The sequence below is a fragment of the Moschus berezovskii genome, chromosome 4, assembly GCF_049115385.1.
Source record: "Moschus berezovskii isolate FMDL1 chromosome 4, NW_MosBer_1.0, whole genome shotgun sequence".
NCBI classification, from domain to species: domain Eukaryota; kingdom Metazoa; phylum Chordata; class Mammalia; order Artiodactyla; family Moschidae; genus Moschus; species Moschus berezovskii.
In genome coordinates, this window is record NC_142463.1 from 14,037,751 (window position 1) to 14,054,453 (window position 16,703).

The 16,703-nt window shown below is 42.0% G+C and overlaps 1 protein-coding gene across 18 annotated transcripts in view; it reads left to right on the forward strand.

Annotated features, from left to right (window-relative positions):
- The window catches only part of MACF1 (microtubule actin crosslinking factor 1), a 332,059-nt gene that overhangs the window by 233,093 nt on the left and 82,263 nt on the right, over positions 1-16,703 (forward strand). For 15 of the 18 annotated variants that reach the window (XM_088835151.1, XM_088835150.1, XM_088835152.1 and 12 more), the window contains 8 exons: positions 131-287; positions 2,140-2,257; positions 5,514-5,576; positions 6,219-6,460; positions 7,278-7,407; positions 8,240-8,439; positions 11,295-11,790; positions 12,476-13,947. In XM_088835151.1, the coding sequence (XP_088691277.1) occupies positions 131-287; positions 2,140-2,257; positions 5,514-5,576; positions 6,219-6,460; positions 7,278-7,407; positions 8,240-8,439; positions 11,295-11,790; positions 12,476-13,947 (2,878 nt within the window). The remainder of the gene's footprint in view (positions 1-130; positions 288-2,139; positions 2,258-5,513; positions 5,577-6,218; positions 6,461-7,277; positions 7,408-8,239; positions 8,440-11,294; positions 11,791-12,475; positions 13,948-16,703) is intronic. The other 3 variants (XM_088835154.1, XM_088835163.1, XM_088835166.1) reach the window with 1 other exon arrangement.

Consider the following 16,703-nt stretch of genomic DNA (forward strand, 5'->3'; position numbering starts at 1 on the left):
AAAGATTATGAGATGGGAAGGCCCTGTTAGGAAACTGATGTCTAGAGTCCTAGAATGAACCTAGTTTTAGTTCAAGTTGACTTCTTTACAAAGCTTCGTCTGGCAAGTAACAAAATGTCTCCCTTGATAGAGAGGAAGATGCGTCCTCTTGCCAGGAGCAATTAGATGAATTCCGGAAGCTGGTTAGGACTTTCCAGAGATGGCTGAAGGAAACTGAAGGGAATATTCCACCTGCAGAGACTTTCATGAGTACTAAAGAGCTGGAAAAGCAGATTGAACACCTGAAGGTAGGTGAACAAAAGGATCTCCAGGAGTCAGGCTAGACAGCAGTTTGGAAGTTTGTATGTACTCATTTTGATCTGTGGTGGGGGAGTGGTGTGAGAAACCCAAGTTATCCATCTGTATCAGAACAGCAGTGCCTCCATGCTGTTCATGTGAGTTCCGCCTACCCCTGTCCAAGCACTGAGCACCGAAACATCTCCTATTAAAAAAATAAATAAATAAATCTGGGAATGATATCTATAAAGTGTCAGCTCTTTAGGGGGATGCCTGTCATTCTGTGGTAGGTCATAGGAAAGAAGGTCATCAGAGTCCAGTCTTGAGAAGCTTACACTCTTATCGTGTGTTTGAGAATTAGACAGTTATATGGGAGCAAGTGACCAGACATGTGATCACAAAATTGAGAGAATTTCTCCATAACTAATTAAGGGAAAGTTAGAGTCAGTTGGTGGGAAGACACCAACAAGGGTAGTACCCACGTTTCTCCCATCTGCTGCAAAATCTCTTCTCTGCTATCTTGATTCATTGTCATCCAGCTCTCTTTGCACCTCTAACATGTTTCTTATTTATATTGAAACCAACCTCCACCTAACTCTCATGCATTTGTCGTTATTTTCTTAGTAAAACAGGATTTATGCTGAATAGATGAAAGAGAAGAGTTTGATTGTTTTCACAGGAGAGGGCGCCAGGAGCATTTGCTGTGGAGAGTTCCCTAGGACAGAGGTTCCCTGATTTCAAGGTTCATGGTGCCCTTTATGTTTCAAGACAGTTTTCATGGCACCTCAGGGCCGGAAGAAGCAAAACCTAAGAGCCTCACTTGCTGAGCGGCCAGAACCAAACAGCTTACAGTAGTTGTTCACATGGTGTCCGACAGGTGTCACTGTTTCTCCCTCAAAAATTTAAGATATCCTGTGAGTCAGTGCAGTTTGAGAACTGTGGCCCTTTGAAATCAAGAGTGACTAATAAAAGAACTGACAGAGTCTGAACTGACAAGATTCAGTTTGAAGTTCGACGCATGAGCTTGCCAGATGTTCACGGCTCTGTGTCTTTCTCTGCTGCTGCTCTGCAGCTTTAAGTCAAAAGCAAACTAAGCAGGAATTCAGCGTGGAGGAAGGGGTGGAAGGCTAGGATCGTGTCCTTTCTGGGAAATGAGTAAAATTCTACTTCTATAGCAGGCAGTTCACAGCTTAGAGACAACCTTACCAGACACTTTTGTCTTAGAGCAGATGTCATTGTTTCGTAATGGCTTCCTGTGATGCTTAGAGCTCTGACTTCAAACGCAATATAAAGTTCCCCTGAAAATGCAAAGTGTAGTCTATGATTCTGTGTATTTCTCTACATCTCAGTATCTAGCGCCTCATCTTACCTTCCATCACCATTTCCTTTATGTTCTTTACTTGCATTGTGTTCCCTTTGTCCACCTGGCAAACTCTTTATCTTAATGCCAGACTTTCGTCCTTTCAGGCAGTTAGATGTGTCTCCTTATGTGTGCTAAGAGTCTCTCCATATTTCTGTAATATCATTTATCACATTATAATTGATAATCCGAGCTGTTAGTTTGGGAACTGTGTCATAATCCTATTTTGTATCCCCAGGGTTTGGCATGATGCCTAGTGTATAATAAATGCTCAAAAATAATTTTTTTTTCTTGATAAGTGAATGAATTAATGAGGAGGCCTTGAGTCTTCTAGGATATCATTCTCTTTGGCTGGCTAAACCAAGTTCTTGAGATGACTGAATAAATGAAAATGGTTACTTAATGCTTATAAAAACTTTGAGGAGTTTATGTAGAACAGGTGTCCATAATTATGAGGAGAAAGCCTCCAAATATTACATGCTTCTATTTTGTTCTTTAAACAGGGTCTCCTAGATGACTGGAAAAGTAAGGGGATGTTGGTAGAGGAAATCAATTGTAAAGGTACATCTTTAGAAAATCTCATCATGGAGATCACAGCACCTGATTCTCAAGCCAAGACCGGTGAGTGCAGGCTCTTGAAAAAGTATTGAATAAGCATCATTCTTTTGTTTGGCCTTTGATGATGACCCCTTGTTTAATGAAAGTTAGAATCAAGGTTGGATATGAGAACAAAGGAGGCTTCACAAAGGAGGCAGTCTTCCCCCTCAACCTGATCTGTTTTCCCTTTTGCCTTGTAACACTGCTCCATTTTACAGAATCTCTTCCCATGATGGGAGAAAGTAAAGGGACTAGTTGGCCCACATAGAACTGACAAATGAACATAGAGGGATTAAAATAGGATTTTCCATCTTGAGGAATTTCCCTCTTCTAAATATGTGACTAGCGTGGCTATTCATTAACTTTAAATTGGGGTCAGCGGTATAAGCATATCTTGGGAGAGGCTAGGATTTTAGGAGTCAGTATTGATACACCAGAAACTGGCATACTTATTGGAAGTACATACAAAGAGTGTGCCCAGATATATGAATAGTCTCTGCCTACAAATTAAGTCTTTCAGACAAATGCATCCCGAGCTCACAGTCACCTGCTGGTTATTAACTGGGATCTCCTAGGTTTTATTACCAGACTGTGTTAATGCACTCGCATAGTCCCTTAAATAGTAAGAGGGAAGTTTGCTTTCTTTCTCCCCCCTGAGAATGGCTAGTTTCCTTTTGTAACCTAAAGTTTTAAAGATGTCTTAGAATAACCTAGAAGTGACAGCATTTCAGGGAATTGGTGACTTCTATTTTCTAACACTTAAACTTCTAAGTTCAGTGACTTTTGTGACGTCACCCAGCAAACTTTTTCTATAAAGGGCCATAGAGTAAATATTTTAGGCTTGTGGGCCCTATAGTCTCTGTCACACTACATGTCCTTGCCATTGTAGCACAAAAGCAGGCATAAACAATATATAAATGAGTGGGTGTGGCTATGTTCCAGTAAAACTTTGTATACAGAAACAGGTGGAGGTACAGATTGGCTGGTGAACTAAAGCTTTCTGACTCCTGAACTGGGTCAGTGATTGTTCAAAGTTTTTTACTAGCATCTATTTAAAAATTAAATCTCCTGTAGAACTATATAAAACGAATAAAAATATTTTGGTGGCATAAATTTCCCTTGTAAGTGAATTTCTAGCATTTATATATTATGAGATCCATCAATTCATCAATGAATATTGAGGTTATCTTAGTAAATATAGAAATTTGAAGGAAAGAAAAGAATTTTTGAATGACTGCTTCATTATTTCGGAGAAGGCAATGGCAAACCACTCCAGTACTCTTGCCTAGAAAATCCCATGGATGGAGGAGCCTGGTAGGCTGCAGTCCGTGGGGTCGCTAAGGGTCTGACACGACTGAGCGACTTGACTTTCACTTTCACACATTGGAGAAGGAAATGGCAACCCACTCCAGTGTTCTTGCCTGGAGAATCCCAGGGACGGGGGAGCCTGGTGGGCTGCCGTCTATGGGGTGGGCTGCCGTCTATGGGGTCACACAGAGTCGGACACGACTGAAGTGACTTAGCAGCAGCAGCAGCAGCTTCATTATTTGATTATTTCTCCATTTTTTTCTTGGCTGCACTATATCAAAAAAATACACTTCACACAGATAAATAGCTGCAAATGATGGCAAAAGTTTTTAAAAGTTCACTTTACTGTATGAAGTGTTAAGAGTTCTGTTATTACACAATTCTACCTGATGAGAGCCTGCTTTGAACCTTTTTGTTATTTTATGTAATACACATGTGCTATAGATGTTTTTCTTTGTATATGAGTGGATGTGTCAGGTTGAATATTTTAAAGAGTTAGAGAAGAACTACAATTTCCCCCATCAGTGACCCTCAGAAAGCAGTTAAGTGTATGCACAGAGGTGCAGGAGCTCCTTTATTCTCCCGGAAAGCAGCATAATTGACTGTGTCTGCTGGGTTATTGTGGTCGCCATGACAGAACGTGCAGTTTTACTGCCATTTCTAAGTACTTAGAAATATATGCTGAATCTTAAAGTTAAACCAGACATTTACAGAGTCCCTAAAGCACCTTCTTAGTTATTTTGAAAACCAGTGTGAAGATCACTACCCTAAGTGCTTTTAAAGTTCTCTTCCATCTTTGAAAACCCGTGAGTGTTCTAGTTCCTTATGTTTATGGGCTCTTTTGGCTTCATAAAGTGCTTTCACATACACTGCCTCACTACCTCTCACCTGTAACCCCATGAAAGCTGACAAGATTATCTTCATTTCCCAGTGAAGGTACTGAAGTCTGTCCACAGATTAAGGCTCACGTACTGAGTTAGTGACAGTCTTGTGTAGACTGTCTTCTTCAAATTACTAATTCAGTTTCTTTTTAGCCATCACCACACTGAAGTGGAATATGATCTTTGTGTTTCATCTATTTTTTAATTGAAAATACAATAATTTTAACATTTAAAAATTTTGCAATCACTGTTTTCTAATATAACCTCACACATAATTTTTTCCACAGTGAAATTAGTGCATGTGAGAGTCTTGGTCAGCTCTTGGAATGTTATATTATGTCATGACTATTCTTCACATTTCTTTATAATCTTTGTTATTGCATGATCTGGTTTTTACTTACTTGGGATACTCCTGAAACGTAAGGACTTGGGGAGAATATAGGTCAAATTGTGGTAATTAGAAACAGAACCAACGACCCTAAACAGAATTTATGGGAACGTTTATGAGCCAGATTTATTGGCACTTAGAATTTCTGTTTTCTGGTCGGGGAAGGGGAGCAGAAAGTCATGGAAAAAAAGAGACAGGGAATCTTTTGAAACAATATAAGAAGGGCTCACTTTTATGTCTTTACTAAAAGAATGCTGCTTTTTATGTCCTTAATTGTACTCACTGTTTATTTTTATTATGGTGAACAACATTGACGTTAAAGTCGAACCTTTCTGACTGTATTATAAATCCTCATTCCAGAGTATGTCATATATCAGTCTCAAGACTTAGTCACTCTGCTAATACTTGCTTCACAAAATTAGGGCAGAGTCCAAAGAATTCAAATTGGAGATTTAAGAAGGGAATTTGGATTTCCTCTAGAAAGGATTAGTAATCCTTACTGCTAAGGAGCTGAATCACCCCTAGTGACACCGTTGCCTGGCAGCTAAAATGATTTGTCTCTTTCCATGAGTATGTTGTCTTGTGCTGTGTTAACTTCCTGATACCTGAGCTTACAGTAAGTGCCAAAGAATAAACTCAGTGCCTGTATGTATTCCTAACACGTTTTGTCTTGCCCTGTTTGTCTCTCTGTCCTTCTGCTCAGGTTCCATACTGCCCTCTGTAGGAAGCTCTGTAGGCAGTGTAAACGGATACCACACCTGCAAAGGTGAGAATGCCATTTCAACAGTGCCTCTTTGTTGGGTGTGTTAGGACAGTGTTCATGTTTGCATTTGTGTATGTTTCCATGTGTGTGGAAAGACTGCTGCTAGGATGGGTTGTAAGGGTAAGAATCTGGGGAGAAGTAACCATGATGCCTCTTTGTTGCTAGCTAAAGGCTAAACCGATTGGCAGCCAGTGAAATAAAGGTACAAGCAAATAAATTGGACCACTAGATAAGACCAATAGGGAAAGACTTGGAAGAAAATGTATGCAAGTCTTTGAATTATAAAGAAGTTACACTAGAGGTGGTCTAATCTAGCCCTCAGACTCCCCACCAAGTTTTCTTTGTAGTTTAAAGAAGTAGAATGCCTCAAATCCTTCACTCCCTTTACTTTTGCTGCTCCTGTGTTTACTTAGTATTTTATTTATACATGTGAGTATGTCATGCCAAAATCAGAAAGCAGGTTAATGAGAGCTCTTTTGCTTTTTGTTTGTAAACAGGAACTTTTATGTGATTTGGCAGGAAGATAATTTCTAGTTCACTAGAAAGAGTGGGAGAGATACTTAATCCTGATGAATAATTTAGTGAGGAACCAGTGGGGATACTTGAGAGCTATTCCCAGTCTGATTTCTGTTTCTATGATGCTAGATCTGACGGAAATCCAGTGTGACATGTCAGATGTAAACTTGAAATATGAGAAACTTGGGGGAGTGCTTCGGGAACGGCAGGAAAGCCTTCAGGCTGTCCTCAGCAGAATGCAAGAAATTCAGAAGGAGGCAAGTTCAGTGCTGCAGTGGCTGGAGTCAAAAGAGGAAGTCCTGAAAGGCATGGATGGCTCTTCATCTCCAACCAAGACAGAGACAGTGAGAGCCCAGGCTGAGTCTAACAAGGTACTGTGTTCACAGTAGCTGCATCTCGATACTAAGAGGAAAGAGCTATTATACTAGTGTTCCTGCCTGAGCCCAGATGCCTGAGAAGGAGACATGGCCAACCACGCAGTCACGATGAGCAGTGTTTGATTTTCAAATGCTTAGTATGTCTAAATTCTCCTAGAGAATTTTCTTGCCTATGAAATTAGAAATTGTTACAAATCAGATTGAGAAGCAAAACCAGATCCGTTTGCAGAAGGAGAATAAGGACAATAGCCCTCCTCAGAAGCATCAGTTCAGAGAATGGGATCTCATTTTCTATGTGATGCTATAGCCAAAACATCCCATCAAAGCACAATTTAGAGGGATCTAAACTGCCATGATTGCAGTTCATTCTTAAGATTGACATGTAGGACTAGAGAAAATGGTGGAAGAAATAAGACCATGTAAAAAATTCAGTAAACAATTTTCTCCCCAAATTTGAATATTCCATTTGAGCCTAGCATATCAACTTCTACAACTGTTTAAGCATCACCATTATCATCATCATGATCAGGATCAATTCCTGACACTTGTAGTTCATAGGGATTAATTGTTTTCTTATTGAGTTACTAATGTATGTTACATAAAAGGAATTCAGATCTTGCCATCTAGCTTTTCCTTTTAAGTAAAAATTCAGGCAGAAAGGTTAAGTATCTTAAAGTCATGAAACAAGTCACGAAGAGAATCAGAAGTGGAGCCTGTAATTGCTGCCCCATCTTTCCATCATTTCCTCTACACTCCAAGCTTTGTTTCCTGTCCAGAAATCTCATGGTGTGTGTGATGTTCTTTCTCCTAGGCCTTCCTGGATGAATTGGAACAGAATTCTCCAAAAGTCCAAAATGTAAAGGAAGCCCTGGCTGGATTACTGAAAACATATCCCAACTCACAAGAAGCAGAAAACTGGAAGAAAATGCAAGAGGAGCTCAGTATGTTATCACAGGGGTGTTACAAATTCACTAATTTGCTTGTCCTCAAACAAATATAGGCTTTCAGCACATCCAGTAAACAAGATTTATTTTTTGTTAATTGTCATAAGCCAGCAAGAAGGGCAGGTAGGGTTAGAGAATGAACCTGATCATGGAAAAAATTCAGAGATTCCACTCAAGGTGTCAGAAGTTTGGCTTCTTTGGGCAAGTTAAACTGACAATCTTTCTGTGACAACGAGAGCATTGATGATAAAAATTAAAACCAGGAAATAACCTAAACATTCAATGAATGGGTTAGATAAATTATGCTGTACTCATGGAGAAGAAAATGGCAGCCCACTCCAGTATTCTTGCCTGGAAAATCCCATGGACAGAGGAGCCTGATGGGCTACAGTCCATGGGGGTCACAAAGAGCTGGACACGACTGAGCGACTAACACATACGCATACATGCTGTACTCATACTGTGGAACTATAAAGGATGTAGGTGAATGTGTACTGGTATGGAAAATTATTGGCATGAAAAATGTTCTGCTCTTAATTAGTAAGTTTAACAACAGGTTATAAAATAATATATATGTTGCATGAGGTATTTCACATGTATTGTGTACGTATGTACTTCTCTGAAGTTTTATCCCATGGGTAGTTTCATATAACCACCACCATAGTCACGAATCAAAACTGTTTGTGACTTTAGTTAAAATTAAATGCAGGTTATTTTTAACTTAAAAAAATTAAATAATGCTCCAGGGGTCATTTCCTGTAGAATATTAGGGACCAGGCTAGTGGCTGATGAGGATAAAGGAATCCATTCTCTCATTTCCTCTCTACAGATTCCCGATGGGAAAGGGCCACCGAGGTGACAATGGCTCGGCAAAGGCAGCTGGAGGAATCTGCAAGTCATCTGGCCAGCTTCCAGGCTGCAGAATCCCAGCTCCGGCCCTGGCTGATGGAGAAGGAGCTGATGATGGGGGTGCTGGGCCCCCTTTCTATTGACCCCAACATGCTGAACGCACAAAAGCAGCAGGTCCAGGTGAGCAGTTCCTGACAGCTTTTGAGCCAAGAACTCAGAGGCACACAAACCTGGGTTTGAATGCTGCTCTCAACAGGTAGATTCACATGACCCTGGACAAGTCATTTAACCTCTTGGAGTCTCTACTGCCTCACTTCAGATGAGATGCTTGTATGGTTTTTATCATGGTGCCTATCAAATAGCAAACATTCAATAACTGTATTTTTGATACTGTTGACCGAGTCAGTAAGATGAGCAGATGGTAGAATGGGAACTTCTGACTAAATGTTAGAATCATAGTTTACTTTCAGTCCCCAGTGGTGGTGGTTCACATTACTTCATTCAGGGTTTTATATCTGATGGCTTTACTTAAAGATTTTCTGCTGATCAGACCTCAGGACCTGAGATCCTGAGGATCTGTGAGATGTAGGTTGGTCCCCTTATGTCACATCTCACATCTGTTGAGATTTAGGTTGGTCCCTTATGTCATTTCTGATGAGATCCTGCCTAGAACATTTCCTTGCTCTGTATCCTTCCCTAAACTTGTTCTGTATCTTCTCACCACCCACTAAGTCCCCTAAGACTAATTTTTGAAAGAACCCTTTCTCTTAGCCCCTGCATCCAATTAATTACCAAGTCCTATTTAGTCTGCTTACAAATTTTCTAATCCAGTGGTTTTCTAATCCTTTGGTTTCCATTCCAAAAGTAAACATTTTGCTCTCAAAATCCTTTTACCCTCTTAAAAATTATTGAGGATCCTGAAAAGCTTGTGTTCATCTACTGATATCTATTCATCTTAACTGTATGGAAACACTGGGGAATTTTTTAAATGTGCATTTATAAATTAACTTTTAAAATTATAGTGATAAAACCATAACACTAGCATAGATGAACATTTTTATGAAGAAAGAATATTTTCCAAAATATAAAAAATTGAGAATGGCATTATTCTATATCTTTGCAAATCTCTTTAATATTGTCTGACTTGGGAATTCCTTAGTGGTCTAGAGGTTAGGACTCAGTGCTCTCACTGCCTAGGGCCCAGATTCAGATTCTAGGCAGGGAACTAAGATCCTGCAATCTGTGGCCAAAAATAAATAAATAACTTTGTAACGTCTCGCTTAATAACGCAGTCTCATGGATTTTCAAATCTGCCTCTGCTTTCAGTCTGTTGTGACATCCGATGTCGTGAGAAAATAAGAATCGTAAAAGGTAGACAACATCTTAATATTTATGAAAGTAGTTTTTGCCTTACTGATGCCATGCAAGGGCTTAGGGACTCCCAGGGGCCCCCAGACCCCAATTTGAGAACCACTGTTCTAAGCCTCTCTTCTCCACTCTGCATGCTAGTAGGCTGCATCTCAGGCCTCTTCCCGTTACAGCAGCCCCTTAAAGGGCTCCAATGCATGAAAGTAAAAAGTGAAAGAAGTCACTCAGTTGTGTTCAACTCTTTGTGACCCCATGGACTACAGCCTACCAGGCTTCTCTGTCCATGGGATTTTCCAGGCAAGAGTACTGGAGTGGGTTGCCATTGCCTTCTCTGTGACCAACCTAGACAGCATATTAAAAAGCAGAGACATTACTTTGCCAACAAAGGTAATTATCAAGTTATTCTCTTAAATCATATATCTGATATATTAAAATGCCTCTGTGGCTCTTGGCTGCTTATTGAACAAAGTTCAAATACCTCCTCACTATGGTGCATAAGGCTTTCCATAGTCTAGTCCCACTTTGTCTTGCCAGCTCTTCTCCCACGTACCCAGGCTTCTTCCCACACCAGAATGTGTTCTTTCCTGAACATACTGCACTCACAGATCTTAGGATCTCTGCACTTCTGCTGCTCCCAGGCCCTCCTCTGACCAGCCTCACTCTCTGCTTCCTGGGTGAACTCGGGTACTGTTTAGTGTCACCTGGAAGCCTTTCCTGATTTCCCTCTTCCACACTTGTCATCCCCTGAGGAATTAACCACCTTTACTTCTTGCTTTCACAATTCCACTTTCACGTCAGCATTTTAGCATTTTAATTTCTGTTACATTCTATTGTAGTTCATTATTTGCACATCTATTAGTCCCTGAGGTCCTGGTATATTTATTTTTACACAGTATAAGTGCTGAGTACTTTCCATAAGTTTTCTTATTTAATCCCAACAACAGCCAGGTAAGTACTTTAGTATCCTCATATTACAGATAAGGAAGCTGGGGACTTTTCAAAAACCTGCCTAAGGTTATACAGCTTAGTGAGTGATTGAGTTAGGATTTGAACCCAGAGGTCTAACTCCAGAACCTGTGATCTTAACTTCTTTGATAAGTGAAGCAGTGGATAGAAAAGAGTAAAAAGTAATAGTACTTGCTTTAAAGAAGCTTTTTATCTAATTGTGGTTTATTATAATGTATAGCTTTATATGTGCTGTTGGAAATTTGAAAAAGGAAATAAGCAAAACGGGGCATTTAGAGTGAAATGGCAAGCTCTGCCAGTAACATAGTTCACTTTGGGACCCAGGGTTTCAAGCTCCTCATTCAGAGGCCTGGGTTTTGCCTAGCAGAGCTGACGAGTACCAATCCAGTCAACAAACTTTGTTTTCCCAACCAAGGCGGACCTTAGTAACTGATGTTGAAACACTGTAGGACAAATAAGGAAGAGAAATAAAATAGACACAGTCAATGATCCTTTCAAAGTAAGTTTTGTTTTGTTTTTTTTTAATTAAACAGCTGTTAAAAGTGATACTACATTTTCTCAGTCGCCTGGTCTTTGGAGTTTTCTGCTTTATTTTCAAAAGGAGTTGGCACTACTTGGCACAATCTAAAATCAGTTTGTGTTTTGACACTGTTTTTAGATCTGTTTTCTATCTAAACATTGTGGTGTCATTTCTATCACAGTTTATGCTGAAGGAATTCGAAGCACGCAGGCAGCAGCATGAGCAGCTGAATGAGGCGGCTCAGGGCATCCTAACGGGCCCTGGAGATGCCTCTGCTTCCACCAGCCAAGTGCAGAAGGAGCTCCAGAGCATCAATGAGAAGTGGATTGAGCTGACTGACAAACTCAATTCCCGTTCCAACCAAATTGACCAAGCTGTTGTCAAGAGCACCCAGTACCAGAAGCTGCTGCAGGACTTATCAGAGAAAGTAAAGGCAGTTGGGCAGCGACTGAGCAGCCAGTCGGCCATCAGCACCCAACCCGAGGCTGTGAAGCAGCAGCTTGAGGAGACCAGTGAGATTCGATCTGACGTGGAGCATTTAGACCAGGAGATTAAGGAGGCGCAGACACTGTGCAATGAGCTGTCAGTGCTCATTGGTGAGCAGTACCTCAAGGATGAGCTGAAGAAGCGTTTGGAGACTGTTTCCCTGCCCCTCCAAGGTTTAGAAGACCTTGCAGGTGAGTTGAGGTGAAAAACACACTGCTGCCATCATTGGTGGCAAGCCAAAAGAAGGAGTGGATTCGTGGTCCCAAGAATCTAAGGTGACCTTTAAGTAGCTTTTGGACTCAGAACAGTGTGACCCTATACCTTTGTCCAGCTACAGTGAGGACTGCCAAGGTCATCACACATTGATTGGTCATGAGCAATGACTTTACATGGCTTTACATACCATGATCCTAAAGATAAGAGTGCTGGTATAAATCCAGCCAGCAGGTAGAGATTCATGCTTAGATGTACTTATAGGTACAGTTACACACGTACTTTCATTTATACTCATTTATATTCAATGTGTACATGCATATATACCATGTATACAAAATTAGAACACGTTCTAGACTTCTTATGATGGCCTTGTACAAGAAAAATTTTGTTATTAATTTGTTGTCTCTTTATCTGGAGACATTTATGGCTTTTTACCAGCTTAGAAGATAAAAGGTTAGTTACTTGTCTTAGATCACCTTACAGACTTGGTGTGAGGACTGAATAGGATGCAGTATGTGAAAGAACCTAGCTCTGCTTCTCTTAGGTCGACCCTTGGTTAGCATCAGTTTCCTTTTCCTACGATTAGACCATATACTCCCAGGAAACATTTTAAATGCCATGTTCAGACTTGATGATTTAAATTTGATTTTCTCATTTCAGCTGATCGCATGAACAGACTGCAGGCAGCTCTTGCCAGTACCCAGCAGTTCCAGCAAATGTTTGATGAGCTGAGAACCTGGTTGGATGACAAACAAAGCCAGCAAGCAAAAAACCGCCCAATCTCTGCAAAGCTGGAGCAGCTACAGTCTCAGCTACAGGAGAATGAAGAGTTTCAAAAGAGCCTTAACCAGCACAGTGGTTCCTACGAGGTGATTGTGGCAGAAGGAGAATCTCTGCTGCTTTCTGTGCCCCCTGGAGAAGAGAAGAAGACTCTACAAAACCAGCTGGTTGAGCTCAAGAGCCACTGGGAAGAGCTTAGTAAAAAAACTGCAGACAGACAGTCCAGGCTCAAGGACTGTCTGCAGAAGGCTCAGAAATACCAGTGGCACGTGGAAGACCTGGTGCCATGGATAGAAGATTGTAAGTCCAAGATGTCTGACTTGCAGGTCACTCTGGATCCCGTGCAGCTGGAGTCCCATCTCCTCAGATCGAAGGCTATGCTGAGCGAGGTGGAGAAGCGCCGCTCCCTTTTGGAAATCCTGAACAGTGCTGCTGACATTCTGATCAACTCTTCAGAGACAGATGAGGATGACATCCGGGATGAGAAGGCTGGTATCAACCAGAACATGGATTCCATCACAGAAGAGCTACAGTCCAAAACGGGGTCCCTTGAAGAAATGACTCAGAGGCTCAAGGAGTTCCAGGAAAGTTTTAAGAATATTGAAAAGAAAGTCGAAGGGGCCAAACACCAACTTGAGATTTTTGATGCCCTTGGCTCTCAAGCCTGCAGCAACAAGAACCTGGAGAAGCTAAGAGCTCAGCAGGAAGTGCTCCAGACCCTGGAGCCCCAGGTGGACTACCTGCGGAACTTCACTCGGGGCCTGGTGGAGGATGCCCCAGATGGATCTGATGCTTCCCAGCTTCTCCATCAAGCTGAGGTTGCCCAGCAGGAGTTTCTAGAAGTGAAGCAAAGAGTGAACAGTGGCTGCGTGGCCATGGAGAACAAGCTGGAGGGGATTGGCCAGTTTCACTGCCGCGTCCGAGAAATGTTTTCTCAGCTGGCAGACCTGGACGATGAGCTAGATGGCATGGGTGCTATTGGCCGAGACACTGACAGCCTCCAGTCCCAGATAGAGGATGTGCGGCTGTTCCTTAACAAGATCCAAACCCTCAAGCTGGACATCGAGGCCTCAGAAGCAGAGTGCCGACAAATGCTGGAGGAAGAGGGGACTCTGGACCTGCTGGGTCTCAAGAGGGAGTTAGAAGCCCTGAGCAAACAGTGCAGCAAACTTACCGAGAGGAGCCGAGCTCGGCAGGAGCAGCTGGAGCTGACCCTGGGCCGCGTGGAGGACTTCTATCAGAAGCTGAAAGCGCTCAATGACATGACCGCAGCAGCAGAGGACGGGGAGGCCCTCCAGTGGGTCGTGGGGACTGAGGTGGATGTCATCAACCAACAGTTAGCAGATTTTAAAGTAAGCCTTGCCCTTGTGTTTTTACCTTTTCCTGTCTGATATGTGTATTTCTTTTCTTGTAACTTGGAGCCCAGTTACAAACCTCTGTCTCTGGTTTCATTAGTCTCACTTCCATCACACCAGAGCACACAGTTTGCAAACTAAATAGTCTCTTGCACTTCTGAGCAACTGGGTTCAACGTTCCTCTATTCTAATTTATTTTAATGTTTATAGCTGATTAAGGATATAGACAGACTGAACCTTATTTCTTATTCTAAGAATCTTGTGATTTCTTGAAAGTTCACGTTAACTAACTTTTGTAACAGCAGTGAATGTTGGTTGAGGGCTGTTTTTCAGATGGAGGTACAGGAACCCATAAGATAAACATGGACTCTTCTCTCTAAAGTGTGGGGTTTTTTTCACAGATTTGGAGGGAAAATTACTGACACATGATTGATGTGTTTTGAAAGAAAATGAAAAATCCTCGTGAACTATTAAGACAAAACGTAACACTTAAAGAAATTTTCCACTTGTAGCAAGCAAGTAGTATTTAAGACGATGCTCCAGACTCCTCAAGAGCACAAGTTCTCTGCATGTAGGAGAGTTTGAGAAGCACAGCCTTAATTGCAAAAATATTTTGATTCTTTGCCTGAGTCAGAATTTCCAGTCCTGAACTTTTGTGAGTGTCTATTAAAACACCAGGGGAAGAAGAGAGGAGTTGACTCAAAAGTGCAAATTGCCAGGTTTGGGCTTGGAACTTGGGCCTGTCTGTTGGGTGTTGGCTCTCACTGCTTGGGGTGAGCCTTTCACCCCAGACTTACCTGAAAGGGCCTATCTCCCCTGCTGGAGGCCTTTGTGCCTGCTCTTTCCTTCTTGGTTCCTGGAGTAGATTTGGAAAGGGTACTTCCAGCACTTGACTCTTGTTACCAGTGGCGATCGTTCCTACTTACACAGAAGCGCTTTGCCATCAGACTTGTTCTCTCAGAGTCCCTGCCTGTCAGGATTCTTCCTATTAAAAATATGGATGGAAAGGTGGTATGACACAAGGTCAGAGCCACGTGGTCCCGAAAAAGATCACAAATTTGTAGACAAGATCCAGGTGGCTGTTTCAGAAGGACCCCTCTAGGCTAGGGGATGTTCAGCACTAAGGCAAGACATTGACTGAAGACCCCCTTACAGTGCAATGTGAAGCAGACGTAGTTATCATAGCTGGGATTCTCGAGGCCCTGGGTAAGGAAAGGGTCGGTAGAGAAAGTTCAAACCCACGAGCCCAGGTGTTATCCTCGGGGAAAGGCCCCTACCTAATCAGTGGCTGGGTGGCCTTTCCTGTTGTGTCACATGGGCTGCTCTTCCCTCTTCCACTGTAAGCCCCTCGAAAGCAGAGCCTCTGTTATAGGCATGCTTCATGTGTCCGGTTTACTTGAATCCAGGTTAATTAGAATCAACTGTCTAATCAACTGCTGCTGCTGCTAAGTCGCGTCAGTCGTGTCCAACTCTGTGCGACCCCATAGACGGCAGCCCACCAGGCTCCCCCGTCCCTGGGATTCTCCAGGCAAGAACACTGGAATGGGTTGCCATTTCCTTCTCCAATGTCTAATCAACTAAATGAAGTTTTTTAGAAAACTGAAGTTTATCCTTTGAGGCAGCAAGCTATAATTATATCAAACTAAGATTCTGATTTATATGGAGTTATTTTAACTCTTATTTGCCTAATTTCCTAAACATTACATTATATTGTAAATTTTTCTTTACAAGTGCAGGTTAACATTAGTAAACAGATTGTAGCTATTCTCCAATGTGGTGATATCCTCAGGGACATGAGACACATTGGGGCTACTTTATACTAAATGTTCTTAAATTACCATGCAGTTTGAGTTTTGTTTTGAAGGGCCTCCGATAGCAGTACTGGTTGAGTTCGATTGTGTGTGTGTGTATTTGGGGGGATGTAGTTTCTGTTTTTTCCCCCATTACCCTGATACCAGGTATTATTTCTTGCTGCTATTACTTTTCACTGTCTTGAGCAGTCTGTCTCTTCCTTCAGATCTTCAGTGAGCCAAAAACGAAGTAAACAGCCTGTTAAAATTGCATTAAATATGACCTAGGATATTAAAAAGAATCCACAGGCAAGCATATACAGTGTTTGGATTTGAGGACAAGTAATTGTTTCCTGTTCATTTAATCCTTGGTTTCTAGAGACATTATGAATTGTGATACTGCTAAAAGCTTTTAAGAAATTCCTGGACATCCTTGTATTTTATTTGTATCCTAGCAAATAGCCCAGCAGCACTCGGGGTTCAGTAGCTGCTGAGTTGCTTGGTATAGCAGACATGTTTCACTGATTCTGAGAAGCCTCCCACCACCAGTACTGTGGCTGTGAAGGCTGGGGCCAGCGTGTTTATCTGCAGGGAGCTGGTATTGACAAGGCAAGACCGGAAGATGAGTGCAAGAAGGAGGGTGGTGGAGCTGCGTGCCCTGTGTGTACCCTGCTCAAGTTGGGGATGCAGATCAGCCGTCTGGTTCCTCAGACCCACCTTACCAAGTCAAGGGCTTGGGGAAGAGTTTTTGCCTCCTCCCGGCAAAGGTCTTGAGGCAGGAGGGGAGGAAGACAGTCCTGGCTAAGCTCGTGCTGAACTCATGGGAAGTGAAAACAATGAGATGGGAAAAGCTATGTGTCTCAGTTCACAGTCCCCAAGAGGCTGAGCCAAGGGAAGTTCTTTCTGGGCCCATTCTGAGGACTGAGTCATTTTCATGATCTGAGTTCCTGGGTTAATGTGTTC